The 26,353-nt window shown below is 33.7% G+C and overlaps 1 protein-coding gene across 1 annotated transcript in view; it reads right to left on the reverse strand.

Annotated features, from left to right (window-relative positions):
- Nucleotides 1-26,353, reverse strand: part of pot1 (protection of telomeres 1 homolog) — a 92,422-nt gene that overhangs the window by 21,468 nt on the left and 44,601 nt on the right. Inside the window, exons 8-10 of the mRNA XM_088923458.1 lie at nt 16,976-17,106; nt 15,582-15,866; nt 9,369-9,524 (exon numbers count right to left, since the gene is read on the reverse strand). Coding sequence (XP_088779584.1) covers nt 9,369-9,524; nt 15,582-15,866; nt 16,976-17,106 — 572 coding nt within the window. The remainder of the gene's footprint in view (nt 1-9,368; nt 9,525-15,581; nt 15,867-16,975; nt 17,107-26,353) is intronic.

The raw sequence follows: 26,353 nt of genomic DNA on the forward strand, positions 1-26,353 counted from the left end.
GTTGAGCCATACAACCAAGATATCACAGGTTTGAAACTCAGCTGCATCATTAACTGAATGTACTCAGGATGTCCCTAACAATGGCGTATACTCCACCAAACATTTATAGAGCTGAATGGGTATAAGTCAAATTTTCCAGAATTTCCAGAGAGGCATAACAGTTCCCTTTCCATGGGTGTGGTCCCTAAAGCTTTACATCGCATCACATCACATCACTACTAAAGAAACCTGGCTTGGATTCTGATATGATAAGCCTTCTTCCACACCTGAAGAAGGCTCCACGGCCGAAACATTGTGTTTTCTTTCTTCTTTTTTCAGTATGGAATAAACCTACTACTTGTTCCTTTGCAGCCTACGCATGCTGATGCAGCTACCCACCTGAACTACCAGTAATTGATGTTTTGTTAGCATGTATTTTCTTTTAATTCCAGTGGTATGTGGTTTGACATTTTATAAAAGCATTATACCAAGCTATACCTTGGATCCAATGTTACTGCAAAATACAGATTAGGTTGTAGCATGGCTCCTAAATCTACAGCTTCTTTTGTTTAATCATAAGTGTAAAATCAGTTTTTAATATTGTTTGTACAGAGAGAATCTAGCGAATGTGCTTCCATTGAAGACAAGCATGCAGGAAAAAAGTAGTAAATCTATTATAGAAAACAGGTTCGCACTATCAAGAGTAGCAGCCATAAGATAAAAGCATTTAAAAAAGCTCCTCTTCTTTTAATCTGACCTCAATATCAAAACTAGACAAGACAGTCCTCTATCCTTTCTGAGACTCAGAGCAGAACTCTCTGCTAGTCTCACAGAGTACACATTTTAATCCTGATATTCCACTCATGGTCTACTCCCACCACACTATTTATACAATACCAACCCACTTTGTTACAAGACAATTAAGGAGCCCACTGTATTCAAGACAATACATACACAAACATTCTACACACTATGAAATGTGAAAAAACAAAAAAATCCATAAAATAAAGCTTTGCAGCAAACAGAGCTTGACAGGATCCTGAACTACGTAAGTACTGCAAAGGAACAAGTAATAGGTTTATTCCATGCTGAAAAAAAGAAGAAAGAGAACACAACGTTTCGGCCGTGGAGCCTTCTTCAGGTGTGAGAGAGACAGGGCAGTAGGCAAAGGTAAAGACTTTACCTTTGCCTACTGCCCTGTCTCTCTCACACCTGAAGAAGGCTCCACGGCCGAAACGTTGTGTTCTCTTTCTTCTTTTTTTCAGCATGGAATAAACCTATTACTTGTTCCTTTGCAGCCTACGCATGCTGACGCAGCTACCCACCTGAACTACGTAAGTACTGTACATATTATGCATGTGGATTTATCATAAGAGACACTATAATTCAGTAATAAGAGTCTGAACACCTCCCCCCATTCTCTAGTGCCTAGTCACCCTTGTCAAAAGGAAGTAGGAAGGAAAATTAGAACTGTGACTATTAAATGTCCCTACAAAGTACTGTTCACTTACACAGTAGCAAGGATCAACCACCTATGCATCTTAATTGATTGTATGATCAAACTATCTAGCTTGAGACATAGCTATCTAATGATATCAGCACAGTCTGGATCCACAGCCTTATAACACACAGCATTTACAAACACAACTTTGATTTTCATGCGAAATGCAGTTCTTTTGCCACTACCTGCAAAGCAATACATTGAAACTTTTAAATGCTAAAAGCATAATGACCATGTGAACTGTTATGGATAGCTTAATGTGGTACGTTCACATGCTTTATGATAAAATAAAGCTGGTAAAGACCACAGGGAAAAATGAATTGGCTCAGGAGTGTTAATAAAAGGGCAGGCTCATGTTTTACTTTTTATTTGAATACCTACCAGCATTTTCGGGATTTTCAACCAGCTACAACAAGCACAGCAGTTATACTATGACCTTTTCTTTTTTTGACAGTAGAGTTCACTTAACATCAGGTTTATCTATAAAACCAATGACATTACAACACTACTGAAAACTTCTCTTATGAATCATGAATACAATTCAGGTCTTTAAACTGTAGATAAAATCTCTACCTATATTCTTTCTAAACCTCTTCGAAAACTCTATAACTACACAGAAAATATGGATTACCAATATTACTGCACTGAAGTAGTAATTTTGTGATTAAAGGAAAAAAAAATGCTTCAAATACTTTATGTATCAATAATGCAAAAAAACAGTCATGATCATCCAGTGATTGTTTTTGAAATGTTGATAACTCTGGACCTGGTCAATAAAGTACACCTTTTCTAAACTACAACAAACTAACTAGAGAATCAGTGTCCCTCATTTTATCTTGTAAGTTCACGAAATTCAATTCTAGGTTTATATTATTCTGCAATGTGTACACATAATTCTTGTGAGAAACTTGGATTTTTTTGTTAGATGAAGGAAGGTTTTCAGTTATATTCTATATATGTACAGTATAAATGTCTCACTTACACAAAGGACAATTACAGTAGATAAAACATGGTAATTGTCTTGGATCAAAGGAACAATGAACCAAACACAAAAAATTACCATTAGGAACAACAGAGAGAGATTACTGAAACAGTGCACAAAAGAGTAATATGTCATTGTAATATTGATCAAATTCAATAGTTATTAACATTTCCAACTATACTGTATTTTGTATTTTTTAAATGTCCTAAAAGGTAAAAGCAGGGTAATGATAATAAGAACATGACGATGCAATCCACCAAATGACGTAAATAATTTGAGAAAAACAAATTAAAATGTTACACAGCTGTCGACAGATGACAAAAATGTTTATCAGTAGACTGATTTTGGAAAACAGTACTTAAGAGGCAGTAAGCATTTGGTTAATTAGATGTGGTGCATATTAAAATGTAGCAAGCACTTGAATACATTACAAATTCTAATTAGAAAAAAACAAATTACAAGGAATTCAAATTTAAACATCAACATACCTACAGACACAATACCATATTAAAAATAACAATTATTTTAAAAGAAACAATTATTTTTAGATGCTCCCACAGATTTTTGGATATTCTAAGGACAATAGCACACAAATATATCAGTTTGTATCACTATAAGCATTTAATAATTGTATATGGTCATAAAAATCGCAAAAAGGAGATACTCAGTTCCATGAAAGATGTTGGTAGCCTATAGTACAAAGCACACATTTTTCATGCAGAGTGTTAACTAGGCTTGTAATCCGTCAAGTCACAGTACAATCTCAGCTGCAACAGAGATAGGAGACATAATTAAGCAGCACTGTTTTGGCCACAAGACTCAGCCTTTTAAAACATCTACAGTTACTTACAATATTACAATAGGAAGTACTACATAGTTATATATTGTACCACTTTCAGCTGGACAGAATCATCTAAATCAGACAAGTACAGTAAAAGAGATTCCAATTCTCATTTGGTATTTTAACACCAACATGAAAAAAGCAGGAAGGGTAATAACAGAAAACAAAGACTCAGGGCGTGGATGCAGCCAGGCTTATGAGGAGGTGAATAGGTCAGTCATCTAACATAGGGACTCGTACAAACAGACAAGTCAAAGTCAACAGTGTTCAGCTCTTGAATTTTCTTCACTGGCTTGAGCATGAACAGTACATAATCCATTTATCAAGCCTGTTAAGGTCTATGGCTGATAGGGTACCTTCTCTTTTGAGAAGCTGTCCTGAGGTATGGAATACTAATTGCGACCTCTTCTTTTCTCCTCTCAAGTGTTATGCATGTTAATAAGAAGAAAACAGCTATATCCAATGAAAATTATTAAAATAAAACACCCTCAGCAGAACAGCATCTCTAACATTTTTATTATAAAGAGGGTTTAAAAAGATTTTAAAGATTTTTATCAACTAATACATAGACTTTATTACCTTAAATCACAAAATCCCAAAACACTTCAATAACTATATTGGAAAAACAGGTCAATTTAATATCAAGAATTGTCTCAAAACATACATTCACAAATATCATTTCTCATAAATGCTTACTATCATAAAGTCAGATTGTTGCTTCACTCTAGGAATTAATACACACTTCTAAACCAACCTGAAGGGCATCAGAAACAAGAAAGATATCTTCTAAAATGTAAAGCTTCATTAACATGCAAATTAGACTCAGATTTTACTGCAATAATCATTGTCTGCTTTCACTTAACATAGATTTCTTTATACAGAGCATATATAGAATTTTACTTGAGCTAATTTTATTTGAAGCAAACTGATTTAGGGTTGACACCAAGCAAATCACAGTATAGCTGTGTTTAGTTTTGTAGCACCATGCCTGGCATTTAAGAATTTTATGCATCTCATTACCAGAAATGCAGAGTTCTTTCTGAACAGGGAGAATAAAATTAGTTTTCACATTATAAAGGTTATCCAGTTACATGAAATCCATTTAAATAACATTTTCTGTGAAGATACAAAATGTAAAAGTGTATTATATTTACAGAGCTACTTCACTGTTTACTCATCAAAATCTACACTGAATCTTTGCGACTCCTTTCTTAAATTGATAGTTATAACATGCATCTAGGATGTAAATACTAGAACTATTTTATATTTCACATATACAATATTTTTCAGAGCAACACCATATAGCTACCAGAGTAAATTCCAAATGATTTTACACTAATATTCTCATGGAATTGTACTTGTTATAAGAAGCATTCTTCTAAACAATCAGTTAAACAAAAACATTTTAACTTTCCACTTTAATTTAAGTGGATCTATGTAAATTCTGCCAAAATATCCTTCACTGAAAATCAGTGAAATCTGACATTTTGTTCTGTTGGAAGTCACATTATATACAGTACTGTAGTCTCCAGAAAGTTTTACCATCTAGTAAACAATCTAATAAAATAGATTTATATCTTACATGAAATAAAATATTCTTCTAACACCAAACAACGTCACATCTGTAGTAGTTTATCTGTAGAAAGACAAAGTGCAGCAATTGTAACAGAAGGATAAATGAATGAGAGATAGTGTAAATGGTGCATCAATCACCGAGTGACATATTGGTAAAGTAAATATATTGTGCTCCTGTTTAGAATTCTACAGGTAAATGGCCTAAAACATCTGTGACATCCTAAAATGAAACCGCTAATCACTAGATCAGGAATATTTCCTGAAAACACGTAATAAATATTCTCAAAAGCAACTAAACTCTGTAGCATGTTGATACTCAATCCTTTTTTTATTTTTTTTGTTTAAAAATGTAATGGAGAACATATGACATAAACCTTCTAAGAAACAACACCAACTTGAATAAAAGTGCATATTTTCCTCTGAGACAAATGCGAATGTACTTAGAATCTCTTCTGGAAATAGAAAGCTTACAGACAAGCACACGAAAATGTGGAGAACGTAGTAGAAGAAAAGTCAATGTTTTTGTATAATGTAGCAAGACTAGATACAGATACAGAAAAAAAATCAGCAAAAGAGAAAAGCGAACATTTTACTGCATTATCCACTCTCTTCACAAACAAAGGGGTGGTAAACAAAAATGTCTGAGAAGCTGGCAGGAAGGGGAGACATGGAGCCTGAAAACCTTGAGGCAACTAACATAAACACCTAGGACAGAGGAAACAATGTATGACATTTTCAACTCCCAGAAGACAGAGTAGGAAGAATGTTGTTAGTGAGCGGATTCGGTAAAAACAAAAGCTATAAGCAACATTCTTCAACATTATGCAAAATCTAAGGCATTATTTTTCATGAGAATGTAAGAACTGTTACAGATGACAAGAGACCATTTGACCTGTCTGGCTCATTTGTTGCCAGTAGTTATTTGATACATGATGAGATATAAAACCTCATCCAGCTGCTTCTTGAAAGAAGAAAGTGTGTCAGCTTTCACAAAGTTGTTGAGTACCTTGTTATAGACCTTGTTGTGCTTCCTAGTCTCTGTTCTAAGTGCACTTTCAACATTATAATGACCCCCCACCCCCCCATACAGCCAAAGTTATCTGAAGCAAGAACACCACATTTTGAAACTGACGAACCGCCCCCCCCAGCTATCTCTCCTTGAAACCACTGAAATTACCTTACAATCTGTACCGGAGAGATAAAACAAAATGGGCAGCACTGGCTCTAGGCATCCTGACACCACTTCAGCCTGTATCTCAATGTGTTTTTACCAGTTACAATCAGTCAGTTACAATCAACAGGCAAATATAGATGAAGATGAAACTGTGAGAAATTCTACAAACGTGCCAATGTGATTGTTATCAAGTAAGGATATTTCCATGAGAACAATACCAGTGAAATGTATCCTCTTATACATTTGTTTTTTGAGGTAGTTAATAAATGTTAAACTCAATAGACTACTAAATGGACTTTATTCTGATTCTTCCTGACTTAGATATTTCTTATTTTTAAAGCTTCCATACTTTTGATAGTTGTATATTTATACACTCACATTTACATACTCCCTCCCCCTAAATATATATTGCCCCATATATACTATACTAATATAAAGAATATATGCAATATAGAATTTAGTCATGCAGGAAACCAATGATTGCCTTTAATCTCCTGATTTATCTGTCTCACTGCAGACTATATATATAATCTACATATTGATTTAAACTCCATTCACACCATTTTACTGCAAAAGCTCCTCTGAAGAATGAGATGCAGGATTGTAATCCCATGAGTTCTGGTTCACACTTTCTCAGGGTATCTTGAGGTATCCAATTATACTGTTGCTGCCAGCAATAATAGCCAGTATAATAACGTCTTGTATGTTGAGGAGTTTTCCACGATACTTGATATATTATTTTAATTTAATAACTAAGAGACATAAGAGTGATAAGAGGCTCTCATCTAGAGGCTCTTTCTGTTCTTAAATCCATATTGCCTTTATTAATAATAACAGTTCAACATTAGTTATAGCTATAATACACATATAAAAATAAGTCTCATGGCACACACAACAGTATTAAAGCTCAATAACAAAGTATTATGTTTGCCATATGCACGTCTTATTTGTTAGTTGCCTTCCCTGCTATTCAGATACACTACTGAAAACATGACCCATAATGGAACTGGGAGTAAATGACCAAAGAAAAACGTTATTCTCCTCTGCTTAAGGCATAAGTTAATTGGGTTCAATACGTTGGGAAGTTCCATTTAATTTGCCCACTAGAGAAACGTAATTAATTTGTAACATCCTTCTTCATAAATTCCAATACAATAAGCTGTATAAAAACCCATGTAGTCTCCCTCCATCAATATGAAAGTAAAAAAAAAGTCATACTTTACTGTTGTTTTATTATGTAGGGAATCTAATTTACTATTCAAGCACAACTTTCACTGCTGGATTCTATAACCATGAAACAAAACAAGAAGGAAAAAATTGTAAGCCTCCAAAGTGAACAGAAGTTAAAGTTTTTAAAAATATATATATAATTTATGATATATCTAAAATTGTAGAGTTTGTTTAGATTCTATTCTATTGCTGAAAATTAGACAGACATTATATTAAAGATAGTTAAAATGCTACAATGAGTGTCCTTAATATAAAAGTGGCAATGCCTCATGATTCCCACAGAAGATATACTGAGTAAGAATCATATAAGACAAAAGTTACATCATATAAATGCAATTTATTCATTGTAGTTGGGCTTGAAAAGCCGCAATTATGAACTACAGACAAGCAAGTTATGAACTACAGACAAGCTAGAGACAGTATAAAGCTCAAAAAACAGGTAAGTGACAGAAAAATAAAAGTTGTTTCAGAAATAAAGGACTTCACTGCAAATGGCAGCTTTTTTACATCCAAAAATGTCAATGCCAACAAGGAAATAGAACATGATCCCGAGGCATAATATGTATACTGTACAATGTTCTCAAGGAGAATTATCATGCAAAAAGAGAAAATGTCAGAACTTTGCAGCTTATTTATAGGTTGACATGCATTGTATTGCTCAGACTAAAACTGACGTGAAGTTAAAAACAAATGTTCACAAAGGGACTCAAAGCTCAATCTCCAAGAGATAACAGGGATTAGAGAGCTAATCACCCTGCTGAAGTACCATGCAGAACACTACTGGGACATGTTGCAGGCAAGAATCATCTTGCTGGGAGAGAATGATCTACACTCTGAATGACTAAGATTTAACATTTCAAATACGGAGTAAAAAAACTACTACAAGGGTTGAAAAAAAATGTCTGATAAACTGGGTTGAAAAAAAAAACCTTAACAACAAGAATCAACAAAAGAATAATCAAGTCTGAGCAGAAATCTTATTTTAGAACTATTTCTAAGGCAATTAAAGGATAATCTTGTAATTATCTTAAAACATAAATCAAAATGTAATCCACTATTGAAGATGGTATTTTAATAATTCAGACCTCATATTAGAAATTAAAACAGTTTTTACACATTTAGACATCAGAACTATTTACACAATTTCACAAACTGTACATAAACTTTAAGTATCACCATACATCACAGGAATATGTAAATTTATACCATCTGCACGGAAATGAACATTCACATTGTGTTCAATAATCTTACCCAAGGATAACTTATAAAGAGAACGTATTGGTTCAAAAAAAGAGTGTTGTGGAAGATACACCTTCATTATCCATAAACACAAAAAAGCGTTTATTTGAAAGATATTATCTAAGCCATGTCAAAACTTTACAACAAAGACCGACCCAAACAAATCTATTAAATTGTCATGACCTGCAGCAGCAAATGTAGTGCTGTAATTTGGTATAAGCCTTGCTTTTTTAAGAATAGTAAATATTTAGCGTCCAGGTGTTTCATCCATTGTGTTAACACTATTTTCAGAGCATCTTAGCAAGAAATGTTAGATATGAATTGGACTAAAATGACCTAATGTTTGTATGTAAATATATCACAATGTATTATTAATACCAAGTGACAAACGTGCAAGGATATTGGTGAAGACATTCAGGCTAAACTCAAAGAAATGATCAGAGACAATATTGTAGATTACAAATTAATACTTTGCTTCTCAAAATATTGAATGCTGAATTTGAAAGTTTCAAAGCATTGAGTATTCAAGCATGAAGAGTATATGACATATAATTTGCACGATATAAAAATATACACAAATGGTGATTTAGATAAGCACAATTAGTGGTGCTGGAGGGGAGTCCCCATTACCTGTAAAGCGCTTTGAGTGGAGTGTCCAGAAGAGCTATTTAAGTGTAAGCAATTAATAACAATTACGGAAGAATTTAGTAGAAGCAATCAGAATAGTATTATAATAGTTTTCACGATGAATTTATATCGTTCAATATGAATTTATATAGTTCTAACATATAAATCTGCAAGGGAGCAATACTATGTTAATCATAAACAATAACAGTAATTGTGTTACCTTCAATTTTTTGGCTACTTCCACATGATTATCGTAGACAAGGATTTCCACAATTAAGTCCTGCAAGTCTTGGATGGCAGCCATATTACCTTCAATGGCACTGGGTTCAACAAGGATCTTTAGAAGGCGATGTGGGCATTTTGTTCCATCCCAGACCTGTAAGAAAGTGGTATTCTTGAGTTGTTTTTCATGTTCTTGATTTCTTTTACTCTACGGAATGTCTCACCTTATCATTTATCTACTATTCACATTATTTATTGGTCAAACTACACTTCACAATACTTGGAACGTATTTCTGCCTGTTCCAAGTTTTGCTACAAGATCTGCTACATTTTGCTTCATCCATTCTGTCCTATATTTTGACAAACCTACTAGCCCCTGTCAATCAAAAGCAACCCCACGACATTATGATCCCACCACCATGCTTCAATGTAGGGATGGTATTTTGTGAGTGATGAGCAGTGCTCTTCTTTCGCCAGGCATAATGCTTGGCAATAAAACTGAATAACTCAATTTTTGTCCCATCAGACCACATTTTTTTCTACATTGTGTCAGAGGCACCTACATGCCTTTTTGCATATTCAAGATGGAACGTCATATGTGTTTGTTTCAAATATGGCTTCCTCCTTGACACTAAACCATACAGTCCAGATTCTTGGAGTACCTAAGGTATTGTTGACTCACAGTTTCTCAATGTCTCAATTCTGAGACATTATACGTCTTTTAGGGTTATTTTCAGCATCTTGTCGTTTTCGGGTTGTAACAATAAAATGTGCCAAAATACAACAGGGGTCAAAACTTTTTACACACACTATTTTTTTCTCATACAACAGTGTGTTTTGGAGCTGAAAAAACATTTGTGATTTAACGGACATTCAGCAATAATTGAGACCCCTTCACCTTATTAGTCCATTAATCAGAGGGTTTAAAATATAAAAAAGAGCTCTGTGGAGGATACACCCTCTTCAACCATAAAAAAACAGAAAAGTACTTAACTGAAAGTTATTAGAAAGATTTTATCAAAGCCATGTCATAACCTTACAACAAAGACCGCCCCAAGCAGATCTATTAAATTGGCATGATCTGCTGCAGCAAATGTAGTGCTGTAATTTGGTCTAAACCTTGCTTTTTTAACAATTATCTCTGTTCCATAACTACCTTTAAAACAACTCACTGGAAATCAGAGCAACACCCTGACTGTTCATCCATTTTATCTACATACCTTATACAGTTCTAATGAGTTTTAGTTTTATATAATATTTTTTCTATTATTTCTGTTTGGATAAAAATACCCAAGTTTCAGTCTGCTCTGAAATCCCAAAGTTCACTTTAGCTTCCTTTTGGCCTAAAATTCACTAGAATTTTAAATACCAAATTAAATTGATTGCAGCAATAACATGCACGCCCATCTGTTTTATTTTTAATGAAATCAATTCACAGAAACATTCTCTTTCATATGTTACGTGCTATGTTTATCAATTATTCTATTTTTAAATGCATTCACAATAGAATAATATAGCAATAACACTAGTGCCATTAGGATTACTTGTTTTCTTTCATGTCTGTATCAAAATCATAAACCATTGTACAGCAAACCTGTTTTAGAAATGCAGATTGCTTATGCTCCCAAGTTAACATATGCTTAAAAGCATAAACTGATAAGGTCTTAACCAGGTGAAATTAAAAATATTGAATTAGTTTTAAAAATTAGCTTTCTTCAGTTAAAATATTATTATTTTGATAACCATATTCTAGAAAAGTTATTGGTGCACCAGAATCATTTGAAAGAGCAACAAGTTACATTCTATCTAAAGCTTAAGGGACTATCACACATTGACAGGCTTAAAGAACTGAACCTTTTTAGTCCTGAACAGAGCTGACTATGAGGGGACCTGAAACAAGTATCCTCAAAATCCTCAAAGGTATTGACAAAGTCAATCCAGTGAATTTCAGAATCAAAAGTGAAATACAAACTGACACATGTACAAGGAAGTGCATTTAAAACTGAAATCAAGAGGGACTCCTTTACCAAAAGGGTTATGGAATCAGCTATCCAGTATTGTTGTTGAAGTACAGTTTTATGCAAAAGTTTGGGCACACCTGGCCAAATTACATGTTTTGTTGATTTTCTAAGTAAAAAACGTACAAACTTACACTTGACATGTTTCTGCAAATATTAATGCACAGTTACTATTTATTTGCTAAATGTAACAGACTGAAAAAATTAAAACAGTATATGTGGCATGTGCAAAAGTTGATCCACTAGTGTCAGAACTTAACTGACTCGTTAGGCCTTAATCTAAGTCAGGTAATGACAATTCCAGAGCTTAATAAATTCTCTGACTCTTTGAACCTCTCAGGGTGTTGTGCTTACACTCAACAACCATGGGCTCCTCTAAGCAGCTGACTGAGGACCCGAAAATAAAGATAATTGACTCATACCAAGCAGGGGAAGGCTATAAGAAGATATCTAAACACTTCCTGCTTGCAATTTCCACTGTCCAAAATGCCATTAAGAAATGGAAGTTAAGGGGAACTGTTGAAGTCAAGACAAGATCTGGAAAATCAAGAAAAGTCTCTGATAAAACTGCTCGTAGACTGGTCAGGAATGCAAAGCAAAACCCCCATATCACTGCAAAGAACCTGCAGGAAGGTTTAGCTGGCACGGGAGTAGTGGTGCACCAGTCCACTGTGTAGCATTGCTTGCACAAAAAAGATCTGCATGGAAGAGTCATGAGAAGGAAACCTTACTTACGATCTCATCACAAAAGTCAACGTTTGATTAAGTAAAAATTGAACTCTTTGGCTACAATCACCAAAGGTACATTTGGAGAAAAAAGGGAGAAGCATTTGAAGAAAAGAATACCTTGCCAACTGTTTAGCATGGGGGTGGATCTATTATGCTTTGGGGTTGTGTGGCAGCCAGTGGCACAGGAAATATTGTGCGGGTAGAGGGAAGAATGGATTCTACCAAGTATCAACAAATTCTGGAAGCTAATATCCCACCATAAGTTAAGAAACTGAAGCTAAAAAGAGGTTAGATATTAAAACAAGACAGTGATCCAAAACATACCTCAAACCATGAACTACTTCAAGAAATGAAAGATTAAGGTTTTGGAATGGCCTTCACAGTCCCCAGACTTGTGCATGCAAGACAACCTAAAAATATTTCTGAACTATAAGCGTTCTGCAAGGAAGAGTAGGGAAACAAATCCTAAAGCAAGAATAGAAAGACTGGTTAGCTGGCTACAAGAAACGTTTGGAGGCTGTGATTTCTACCAAAGGGGGTGTTACCAAGTACTGACTGATAGGGTTCCCAAACTTTTGCACATGCCACATTTACTGTTTTATTTTTTTCAATTTTTTAAATTAATCAAATAAATAGTAACTGTGCATTAAAATTTGCAGAAATATGTCAAGTTTAAGTTTGTTCGCAAAACAGTCAGACAATTGTTGTTACAGCTGAACTATTTCAGAAAAAGTGTTTGTAATTATTGATAGTATTTTAATGAATATGAGTACTGTAAACTTTAAAAAAAGCATTGTTTTCCCCCTTTAATTTAAGTTACTGCATGTGTCAACAAATAAAATGAATCACTGGTATGATGTTATAGTTAACCCTGTATTAATGGTTATTTTTTAAAATTCTTAGTAGAGTGATTTTTTTTACTTTTTAAATCTTGTTTTTATACAACGTAAGTGTATTTACAGTACTCCTTTCCCACATGATAACTGAGGGGACCAGAGTTATTTTTGTTATTTAATGTATTTTTTATTTTATAGTACAACATTGAGTCACATACAGACATAACTGGTAACAGGTGTTCACACAAAGCACATCTAATGTTTTCATGAAGGAAACTGAATAACTAAAGTAGGGGTTCCCAATCCTGGTGCTAGACACCCACACACCCGTCATTTTTTTTTTCATCCAAGTTGCCTTAATTCAGTTAAGGCTTCAGTTAAGCAATTAAGCTCAGCTGGAATGAAAAGCAGCAGGTGTTTGGGCCTCCAGGACCAGGATTGAGAACCCCTGAACTAAAGCATAACCCATGATGTACTTCTATTTATACATACTATCCTTGTTAACCAAGCTATGCCTTTACTTTACGGACTGATGCAGGTCAGCCGAGGTAGATCAGAGAGATGAAGATGCTGTGGAAAAGGATGCCCACATTTACTGTCCTACTGAAAAGTTCATGGATAGAGAGAATATGGTTTGCAAATGTGGAAAAAGTGGTCATTAAATTTTTTGTGTGAATAAGCAAAATTGCAAATATCATGTTTTTATTATATTTCTGTTTAGACAGTGTATTGTTTATTATGTATTGCACAAATAATTATTTGTATTATTAAATTCTTAGCACTAATGATAATCGATAAAACTACACAATTTAGGCATACCTTATGAGTCCTGATATAACGTGCTATAGTTGTCGAATGTGTTACTACAGAAATCTCGCTATAAAAAAGTATAATCAAATAACCAATCTCCATTTTCCGAAATAATTTGCATCAAGAGACACGACAATTGTTGCACCTGTATTGTTTGCTTATGTGATCATCACTCTTCCTTAGGTATTAAAACTTTTTGTACAGAAAAATTGTGCAGACAAGCAAAACTTTTTCTCCAATATAAATTTATACTCACATGCTGTCATAAAAATGAAATTAGATTTTTGGCTATTGTGATGTTCTTGTAAGAATTTCCTAATTCTTATTCTACAGAGTACTGCTCAGCATTGTGTACCCTTCAGTAATGATCAGCTCAGGCCAAAAAACTCTATGGCTTAATGAACTGTCTGGTCTTTACTCATCTATAGCCAGTGTCCAAGAGCAGTCACACAGAGCAGATAAGGCAACTTGAAAACAGCCTTACAGGAAACAACACTTTCTGTCCAGAGAAGCTTACATTTGGTTTACTTGGTTTACTATCTCCTGTAAACGCATTAGAATATCAAAAAACCTTTATGGTTTTGTTCACTATCTTATGAAGTACTTGTGCTTCAGTGATATATTTCAAATAATCAGATCCTGAAATGAACTCCTGGCAGCCAGGACCAGCTGATTTTCAATCTGAAATCTGAAACCAAAAAAGCATGCTAATGATTGACAAGTTACTTGTAATCTGACACTATCTGATGAATGTAACAAAATGCATCATAAATGCAAATATTGTAACAAAATGAAAATCAGGAAATTCATGAAAACCAATGTAAGAAAGGTTTGAACTCTTTGTTAAGCTACGAATGATATCTCTAAAGCCTTGTGTAATCTTTCAACAAGCAGTTCTCTTAATCTCTTACTGATCACAAATTGTAGGCATGTCACAACTTCACCGTACGTCTCCTCAGGTGGCTCGTGAGGCCTGAGCACATGGACAAACCATGATGGAAAAAAAATGCAGTGAAATAAGGCTTTTCAAAAGATCGTCAAAAAAAGAAACAGTAGCAATGCATTACCAACATCTTTTGTGAAACGTTTCATATACCACAGCTAGACTAAATGACACCCATTTGTGGATGTGACTCTCACTCTTAATCAATTACCTAATTAATTCAACCCATGTGAATCAAGATTGAGGTCCGAACGACCTCTACTGGCAGGTCTACTGAAACTAATAAATATTGCTGGCCTGCCACAAACACAATTTCCATGAATGGAATTATCAAATCTTCAATGTTTCATCTTTTACATGGAAATACCCCAAACATCTCATACCTTCCAAAATAACTGTGAAGTTTAGTGACAATTAATTTTCTGTATAATTTAGTTAGGCAATAGGAAATAAAAAAAGTTCAACTGTTGCAGTTTTAGTTTTTAAAGTACTATATAGCTATACTATATACCACATCTTAAAGATCTTAAACAACAGGTACTGGAGAATCTAAAAATGAAATTGATATATTAAATTGGCATAAATAATGCCAATTAAAATATCTAAATGAATTAAAATATTAATTTAAAAATAATATTAATATTATAAGAATATCGTCCTGGGTTATTCAATATATAATATTCAATATATAATACTGAATAACTAAATTTAGAATTTAATTGCTTTAAGACAAAATATTTCTTATGTGACATATGAGAATAATATACTGTATATTTATTTTTGTAAGTCACCAAGGCCCTAGTGAATGAAACTCATTCATTTAAATGCCTTTAAATACTTTGAATATACTAAAATAATTATATAACAGCTCATACCTTTAAAAGTACACAGGCTCTGCTGATTTCTGCCTTTGCCAGAAGCTGACAGGTCAAGTCAAAAAATGACTTAGGTTGAACTGTAGCCAGGCTTATTTCCGAATTTGGATAGATAGTTGCTGCCCATTGACGCAATTTCTCTACAATTCTTCTATCTTCTTCCCCAAAATGGTAGGTTTTGCTTGATGTTCGAGGACATACTGGAGTTCCCACTCTACCATCAAATGTTAGGGCAGAAAAACCCAAACTAGTCATCCCACTTAGCTTGCTGTTGAACAGGAGAGACTGTTAGAAAGCAAAGACAACAACATTATAATTCAGAATATTGTATGGAAAGAAAGTTAAATTCAGTAGGTATATTTATATACTGAGCATCAAAAAGAAACATTTATAAATGTAAATTCACAATGCTATCAGACAAATAATCATCTTTTGAAGAATGTAGAGGAACCCTGCCATTTTATTAAACAGGTGTAAGTAAATTCATTAGGTGGATTTAAATTAGTCATCTACAATGTTGATCAACAAGGGTTCTACTCTGAAAATCACAGGGTGGTACTTTGTGTGGCCACTGTTGCAAGAAATGCAACCAGCAACCCTGCAATGCTTGTTTTGCACCTGGCTGCAGATGCTTTCTTGTGGGATCCTGTCTCTTTCCTCTCCAAGAGCCTTGGATAATAATAATGCTACAGATACCACATATCATCCCAGGTCATCCCACAAATTTTCAATGGGACTCAGGTCTAGTGAGCAGGGCATGTACAGTATCACTTTCATATTGTCATCAGACAGCAGGAAACCTGATGCCTGTTACATGTACAGCATGAGGAAATACATTGTCTTGCTGGAATGTAAAGTCAGGATAAGCCTGCAGAAGGGTTGTCATCAGTCTCTATTATTGTGTACAACAGACCTTCCCAAGGATTGGTTTGTTGTATACAAATAATAGTATATATTTCATACTTGCTGATGAGTGAAATAAAACCTTGATTCATGACTAAAGAGAACATGGCTCCACAGCAAGCAGTACAGTAATCCAGTCTCCCAACATACTGTTGACATAAAGGCCTTGTTTTCTTGATAAGCACATTTCAGGTTTGTTTCTGTATTCTTGATTTTTAAAGAACTTGACATTCCACAGGTTAAATCACCTCATCACCTGTGCTAACTCAACTCTTTCACTAATGAGGTGATTTAGTGCTTATGTAACAAAGTCAGTGCATCAGAGTTATTCATGAAAGGTAAAACTAAAATTGGTATACTTTACAAAAATATACCTCTACAACATTTCAACAATTCCTGCAACACTGGACAAATATCCTGTTGGCTGCACCATAAAACTCAAACTATGATGTGATTACTTTCATACAAATAACTAAAAAATAATGTATTACCTTTATTCTATGAAAACGGACAATGTCACCAATTTTGTAGATTTGGGGAAGCGTTTCTAATTTCTCATTGAATATCGAGCATCCTAGTTTCACACCAGATTCATCTGTAATTGTGAGTACCAAACAATAATCTGAAAGACACAAAATGAGCAACATACAAACATAACAATACATTGTCACATAGTCACTACAGATATCCAACAAATGATCATATTAAATTCACTTTATAGAGTTCAAATAACATTGCTACAGTATATTGAGTCTGTTTAAAGTTATTCACTGAAGATAGTTATGAATACACCATCAAATCACTTAACAGAAAACATATTCAATTAATAAATACGGACAAGAACAATAACAATAATTCCTCTTCTTCCTTACACAATAAGGATATGTATTACATATAGTCAATAAAGATCTTGATCATTGCTATGTTCGCTTTCTGAAAAACTAGAGCAGAAAAATCCAAAAGCCTATTGGAGTGGATGGCTATATAATTATTTCAGGTGAATTTACATACTAATTTTTCAATTGACTTTATGGAATAAATTTATAGGCTTCACTGCAGCTATGATTTCCTTCACAATTATTCATAACATTTCAACCAGGTGGTTACAGTGGTCAATCCCGCACTTTGCTATGCGTTCATTATTTGCTGAAAAGGTTTCAGAGCATGCCATAAGAGTTATAAGGTGTAATTTCTGTTAAGAGCTCGCCTACATAATTTATCCTCAATGAGCCGAAATGTAGGATTTGGTACACATCATCATAGAATGCATCAACTGATTTTTTTTTCTTGTAGACTTTTTACTGAGAGCGTAAACAATCGGATTTGGAAACAATTTTTTCTCATCATCAGATGTTTATTAAGAACTCATTCTACTTGTGTACCATTTGGGAAACTACAATATATAATTTTCTTTATAGGATATCCAAAGATTGGCCTTATTGACTAGTCCCTTGCTTATAATGACATCATTGTATCTTATCCTTTAAAACTGATAATGCTCAATTATTCCCACTGTTCTTTGTCTGTTGGCATAGGAGTTCTGCGGAGATCTCACAATATTTTTTCGTGATGTATATTTAACTTGATCTTCCCGGCCATAATATACCTGCTGTTTTGTTCACAATAACCGATCCCGATATAAGTCACGGAAAAACAAAAGCTCATCTCGGATATTACATAATTGTTCACAGAATCTTTTTGGTTTTTAAAAGTACACTCAATAATAGTTCATAACAATTTGTGGAGTGCTGCAATAAAAACCTATTTATTACAAAATGATTGTAGAGGCAAGCCATGTAGGTTATTAAATAAATAGTTTCATTGAAAATACATTCAAAAATATATATTTGTCTAATAAAACCCAAACCTAATTTATTCAGCTTTCCAAAAAACTTGAATAAACTGAAGGATTTGCTTTTTATAATCATTTTTCTTTTTGTACCAATGTTGTAGCACTTCAAAAAGACGAACGTACTGTATTTGATTCTATAACAATCTGATTTCAAGTGAAGTCATGCTAATTTTGGAATAATAAAATATTAGTATTTTATATTAAATACATAATCTACTGTATATATATATTTACTATGCATCAAAGAAACCTCCTGCTTATAAATTCAACATTCACAAAATTATCATAAGGCACAGAAACATGTTTTTGTATTACTGATTATTTCATGGAACTTAAATAATATGATTAAAGTCATTTTCCTGATTAAGATTTCTCTTGGGAAATGTGTAGCCACAGTTAGAAACTATTCATGTGTGATGCATGCCGTGAAACAGGCTGCAGATGCTGTGTTGGAGTATTGTGCTTTGGGCATTAAACCTGCACATAGACAATGTGTCCACTGGTCTCTGAGTCCTACTGTACATGACTCATTCATTAAAGTGGTAATCTGTAACAACAAGACAATCCTGCTCAGACCATCATACTTGGACCTTTATATCAATTGATTTGGTGTACACAGTTAGCATTATTCTGTAGTCAGTTTACAGTTTTATCATTTGCCCCCTCCGCTGATCATTTTTGTTTGACGATAGACTGACAGTATTTATTCTATGGTGGTGCTTCCATTCTGACCTTATGGATAGATGATACAGTAACTTAATTGATGAGCACACTGCCAGTAATCTGTGCCAGCATATCCATCTGCTACCATCCATTTGGTTCCTGCCACCAAAAACATTGATGCTGGGTGAAAGTGCTTATTATTTAATCGTGTGGCATTATATAGTTATATTTCAGAATAATACTCTAAGCTTAACTTTTTTAAGCGAATGATGCAAACTTAGGACATTTTACCAGTTTAGTAATCTTCGTAATTCAGTATACACTGAACACTTCACTATAATACTCTAATTAATACTATAATGTACCAGACTTAACACCAGTTATACAAAACAGGAAGAGCAGTCCTTGCACAGATACCTGTGGTACTCTAACTGCATTACAAAAAAAAACATTGCAATCCATTGCAGACATTCTATTAGGTAGATGGAAAACAGTGTCCAACTTCAAAATATATAAGATTAAAAGTAAGTAATTAATTACTGCATATCTGAAATATACAGTATATCAAAAAGGGAAATCTTACATAGTCTTTAGGTACTCATGCCTGTTATAGGCAGTGCATAAAATGGCAAGGAAAAATTGCTTTCATATTCATTAGACTTCAGAAATAAATGTGGATAATCTGCATAACAAGATATATTATTAAATACTCCAACTCATTAATATAAAGGACAGGTTTGCAGTGAATGTGGTTTCTTGTTGTACCAAAACAAAGAGTTAATTGAATCATATTTTTTCATTTAGCTATAATGAGATTATACAATTTAGTCATCTGTGGGACACCTTTTACTGCATTATTTAATATTCCAGAGACAATCTTAACATATTGTCAATCTAACCTTTTTAGTAATGCATAATTTTAATAATTAGGCACTACTACATTCATATAAAGTCATACACAATGAGACTGATTAATTTGTCAGAAACTAAAAGTTTAGCAATAAAGGCCTTTCATTTAGCCAGATATTCTATTCAGTTTGTATATAATTCTGTTAGTCAATCATATGTGCACTACATTAAAATGCCCATTAATAAAGTATGAAAACATTTGGTACTATTTAGGAACACTACACCTACAATGGTCATTCAGCAAGATGCACATAATTATGAAGAAAAACTGTCAAGAGTTTCAATGAAAAGTATCAGCAAATGCTTGTAGTGTTCACATTTTAAATTTGCAATTAGACTTTTAAATTCACAATACATTACTGTGATGGAGTTTTCTAACTTAACTAATTTAAACTGCATTAATATTTAGAATTTAATGTAAAAAAATCCAGAATAGCCCAAAGGTAAGACATTTTAAATGCATTCATTTACAGTATCATGGAAAAAGACCCTTCCTGGTGACCATGGTGTACCATTTCGTGAAATTACAAAATAAAGCGTGCACATTTTTTAAATTAATAATTTATTCAAAATCTGAACACGCAAACTGAAAATTTCTAAGGGAAAGATATACTATTGTAAATGTTAGCAAAAACACAAGAGAAAACCTGAAATATATTGATTGTGTAGGAATTTGGACCCATGAACTTAATATTTGGTGGAAGCACCTTTGGTAGCAATTACAGCAGCAAGTCTTTTTGGGTAAGTCTTCACCAACTTTGTACACTGGCTTGATTATTTTTTTTTCCTATTGTTCTTGACAGATTTGCTTAAGCTGCTTAATGATGGCTTACGAAGAGAGGTTTTCAAGTTTTTCCAGAGATTCTCAATAGGTTTCAAGTCAGGACATTCACTATCTTATTCTTAAGACACTCCAGTGTAGCTTAGGTCTCGCGCTTTGGGTTGTTTTTCTTCTGAAAGGTGAATTTTCACCCCAAATTTAAGTCTATAGCAGACTAAAACATGTTTTCCCCTAAGTATCAGTGTTGATATGCTTCCCAGTCCCCGCCAATGAGAAGCACAACTATAGCATAATGCTACTACCACCATGCTTGACAGTAGAGATGGTGTTGACTCGATGATGAATTATGTTAGGTTTGCAACAGATGTAAAGCTTCAGATTTACCTCAGAAAGCTCCAATTATGTCTTATCTAACCACAACACTTTGTGTCACATGTTTGCAGTATCACTTAAGTACTTTGTCGCACGCCTCCTTTGTGGAGTGACTGGGATATGGTTGACCCATGGCCATTTTCTCCCACCTCAGCCACTGAACTTTCAAAATCGCCCTTGGCAAGTTTCCTCCTTGCCCAGCTGCTCAGTTTAGAGGGACAGACTGATCTAGGTAGCATCTGGGTGCCTCCACTTAATGATCAACTTCATTGTGCTCAAAGATATATTAAGGGTTTACTTTTATGCCCTTCAGTTCTGTACATGTATATCCCAGCACAGCTTTCAAAGCTCCTTGGTCCTTATAATAATTGTTATTGCACACAGACAGAGGCTACTTTACTAATTGTGTGGCTCGCTATAGTAATTTTGTGTACTTAAAGTATTTAAGGCTTGCCAGAGCAAAAGGTTTGAAAACTTATGAAATTATGTATTTTCAATTTCCTTTCATATTATCTACTTAATTCTTTTTTTTTCAATCTTTGAATGCATGGGGTAAGCTGTGTATATACAGTATAACAAATATTAACTGCTACTTCAAAGTGTCTGAATGACTGCAAGCTACAAAGTAAATAATGTGAAAACTATACAAGGGTCTAAATACATCTTCAAGGCACTGTGTTCTTTATGTTTTCTTTTTCCTCAATGTGATTTGAGAAAATTGTCAACAGTATTTCTGTGTCAGTTTGCACACTACATGAATGCAATGAAATGCAGGAATGCAACCCTCAAAATCCAAAAACAATTCAATTAATACTAATTATTGATTTAAACAATCTTGCATTTAAATGCTATGTTATTCTTAAAAAAAACAATATTGTTTTCTCCGTGGTGCTAATAGGATTCCGTAGAATGTTCTTACAACAATGTTCTACTTTGTTGTAGCTATTGTCTGTGTAGGTTCCAAAATTTATGATTCCCACTTGATGGTTTAAAATACTACTGATAAAGAAAATGCAATTTGTTCTCAATAATACTCTACAGTAAGATGTTGCTGAACATAGCTTGTTCCAAGTTATGTTTCAACACTTTCAAGATGTTCACATTAAGCTTTGAAAATAATAATTATGTAATTATTTCTTTTCAATCTTAACAGATTTTAGGTTTATAAATATAATATTACTGCAGCTAGATTGATTGGAGGTTCATTTTTAATATCACAACCCAACTACCACGCAAATATACATTTAACTTTTCTGGTCACATCATTCTGCAAAAGAAAATGATAAGTGCAGACAGCCACTCTTTTAAAAAAGGTTTTGCAGGCTGATTTGATTAGGCAGCAGATGGAATACATTATTTCAAAAATGTCTTTTCATTGAATAAGAAACACAAATCATGCTACTGAATCAAAAACTATATTTAAACTCATATAAAAATGAATTTAACCTTGCAAAGTAACAAATTACATTTACTTAACTTACTGGAAAGGTTGAAAATTTCAACATTGTAATTATTTCTTTAGATTGCCATTTGATATATATTTTTTCTTATTCTAATATCTGTCTATATTACATCTACCATTTATGCAGTTATAATAAATCGTAAAAGATCGCTATTATATTGCTATATTTCTTACTAAACAAACCAAAAATAAGAAGGGTTTTTCAATATTGATTCATGGTTGAAGATGTGAACATTTAAAACATGCTTTAGCTTATTAATACCATAAAATACAAATAACTGCAAATGAGTAGGGTCTTTCATTTCTTGAAAGAGCCTATAGTGTGGAACAGAATCAAATAGCTGTCCCTAACACCCAGAAATTCTGGGTTTGTTATTATTCTCTGCCATAAATGTTTCACTGCTGATCTACCGTACACCCCCTTAGGTTTAATTTCATATAATAAAGTCTCCCCTTGCTTGTGTTTATTTTGAAATGAAGACAATTAGCGCCTTCCACCTGTCTGTATATGAAAATATCCTGAAACTAGTAATAATTCTCTCTTTAATAAGCCTCTTTGAAGTCTTTCTAAAGATAAATATATATATATATGATACAGTGCCAAAAACACAATATTTTAAATTTGATTTTATTAGTTCTATACATTGGTAAGTTTAAACATTTAAAGTTTTTACTACATTCATAAGCATTCTTTTTTGCATTTTCATTGCTTCCCCACATTGATCGGGACATGGAAGAGTGTGCTCAACGACCCAAATTCATTCCACAAGGAGCTTCATGAAGCTCAGAATAATTATATGTATAGCATTGGTTTCTACTTCCTGTGTGTTACTTTGCAATAATCAACATTAAATTTCACTACCCAAGTCTTGGAATCCACAATTGTATCTTTTTTTAAACTCCCTTGTTGCTGTTTCTATACTTGCCACTCCCCTATTTGTACCATGCTCAAATAACTAGTTTCTGAACTATGTCAGAATCATTGATCCCTTTACTTGACCATTACTTGTTCTTGCAGTACACCTGTTCATTAACCTGTTCCTGACCTATGTGTGTATTACCTGCAACTATAGGATATCACATGACATTTGCATAACAATTTTAACTTAAAGTCTGGCACTTAATAGAACTAGAGCACAATTGTCCATGTATTGCAGCTTTGACAATTAAGTTGGTGTTTATGTGTTGTACAAGACTCATATTCAGATTCAAAGGGACCCCTGTAAAATGCAGTTTTTTTTTATTCTGCATCTGCATACAAAATCCAACTGTAAAAAAGAGCTATTATAATAACACAATTGGAATTTTCTTCAGCCCAGCCAATCAGACAGCTGATAGTGTTTTTCTGTCCAACACCATTTTTTACTTTTGTATTGTGTTTTGAAACGATATGTTTTACCAATTTCTTTAGGACATCAGTGCTTTGTCATTGTCCTGGGAACGAATGCAACTATTGAAAATTTTAAAATGCTTTTATTTATTTTCATTTTTGCAGTCATTAAAACTCTTTCCCATAAAAGAGTGCTGTCACATTTTGATTCCATAGCCAGTCATTTCTAGATCAGGCTCTCTCTGGTCCAATAAACGTGGTCACTCGTGTCTAGCAGCTACTTGAAGCACTTAATATACAATTGTTTAGGGAGTCCAATGTACAACTGACGGACAACACTACCTGAAGCATAGAGGCTATTTTATATTTCTAAACACATGGCAGCAACCTGTGCATAGCCTACATCCAGCAATAAGAGCATTTGATGCTGAAGTAAATTCCTATGAGACAAGGCTATATTCTCTGCAAGGACAGCTTTCCTACCATCATATTTTTTAATGAATACATTGTACTTAAAGTATGTAGAAAGCTACTTTAAGCTCACGCGCATTTTTGAGTTTTGGTAACATAACATTTGTTTTTAAATTACAAGGATTAGAAACTGTCAGACTCTCAGTGTACTTTACATAGTTCAAACCTTTCGAAGAAGTCTTAGTAAAGAGACATGAGTACTCTAATATTTCCATGCTTTCCATTATAATATATAATAATACAGCAATGGCAATCATGGCACACAAGTGACCTTAATTAAAACCTGCAATTCCAAGATTATTAGTATCACATGTAACCAGATAATTCGTAAAAGAACAAACCATCAGGGATGAAAAAGGGAAAAAAAAGCCATGCTTTGAGAATGTTTACTGTGTCCTTGCCATTGCTATGAGAGCACGTATAAAAATACTTAGTAAAATAACAGTACTGCCCTCTTTTCACATTATCTTTATTTTTACAAGTCACAAGTAAAAGTCAAAATACAGCAAAACAACTAATTTTAATTGCACAAACAGATCCTGTATACCTTTTGCAATCAAAGTAAAAAGGTACATTAAAGAAGTAAAGAACATGTGGTGTCATACTCTATAAAATGCCCCTGAAATGTGCTCAGAATGCAATCAAAATGATTTTTACCATTTTACATTGCGCTGTGTGATAAGATCTAATGTATGATCAATTATTTGAATGTTTGTACACAAAGATAATTCCATACAATAAGTCGCATTAAGTATCAAACACTGAATAGACCATAATTAGTTTCAGTCCAGGATCGCATCCTTCATGATGATATACACAGAGAGGATGGTTATTTATCAAACACTTTACGAAGCAGGTCGATGAAATGACTAACTGCTTGGCCAGACTAACAACTTATTCAACCTGTCGGTGTGAAAGGCATACAAGAAAACGAAATTCTGCAGCTCAGATAATGCAATCGAAATGGAGCTAGATGCGACATACTCTGAACGGCAACATCAATAGCCTCCGCACAAGAAACAAGTGCAGCAAATGACAAAATAATTTAGCGACAAGACCCAGAATTTCACTAATTATTACAACCTGACATAAAAAGACTTAAATAAAACAAATGAAAAAAGTAACTTCTAATGCAAACATGTACCCACTCTCTATATATAAACTAAGGATCAAAAATATAATTCATGTAAATGGGCTGAAGTAAAGCCCATCTTATTAAACAATAATTATTCAAAACATCCCAATACCCTACACGCTTAGCAGTATTTGTTCAGCAGACATGCCTTTTATGTAGTATAACAAGTGGCAAAAATTGGTCATTCTTTATAAATGTTATTACCTAAAATCCAAATTTCTAGGATGTACACCTTGTGCATCCCCAGTCAAGATTAGACATAATCAGCCCGCAACATGCTTTGTGGATATAACTTTTATTTTAAAAATCTGACTATTCAGTAGTGCTCCACTCTAGGCAAATTGTTCAGCAGATGGCGCAGTAACACTACTTCACGTTCTGCTTTGTAAAGAACTAGACCAATCCCCTAAGGAGTAATGGGTGGCTAGGCAGTGTACAGATTTGGTTTTATGTTCAATTCGTTAAAGTGTTTTTCAGGAAAAAGAAAGAATATTACATGGTACCATATACAATAATGAACAAATGTGAAGAATAATCATGGCATGACAGACTTGGTACCTAAACTGTGTTAATCCAACAATTATATAAAAACAGGAATAAAGGAGTAGAAAAAAGGAAACCAGAGATGTGGAAGAGATAAGCGAAGGAAAAAAGAGAAAAGAAAGGAACAAAAGGTAGTGTGAAGAGGGAAGCCACAGTCTTCAAGGTCTGCCATATGTCTGAGTCAATCTGCAAGCTCTTAAATAAGTTTAAAAAGGGTTGCCAGGCAGAATAAAATTTTGCGATTTAGCCATATTGAGCCAAACCTATTTTTTTCAAGGTGGAGAAAGTACAGCATAGATTTGTTTTTGATCATTTTACACAAAAGTGCATGAATTGATAAGACTACTACTG

Source organism: Atractosteus spatula, chromosome 8, assembly GCF_055471065.1.
Source record: "Atractosteus spatula isolate fAtrSpa1 chromosome 8, fAtrSpa1.hap1, whole genome shotgun sequence".
Classification (NCBI taxonomy): Eukaryota; Metazoa; Chordata; class Actinopteri; order Semionotiformes; family Lepisosteidae; genus Atractosteus; species Atractosteus spatula.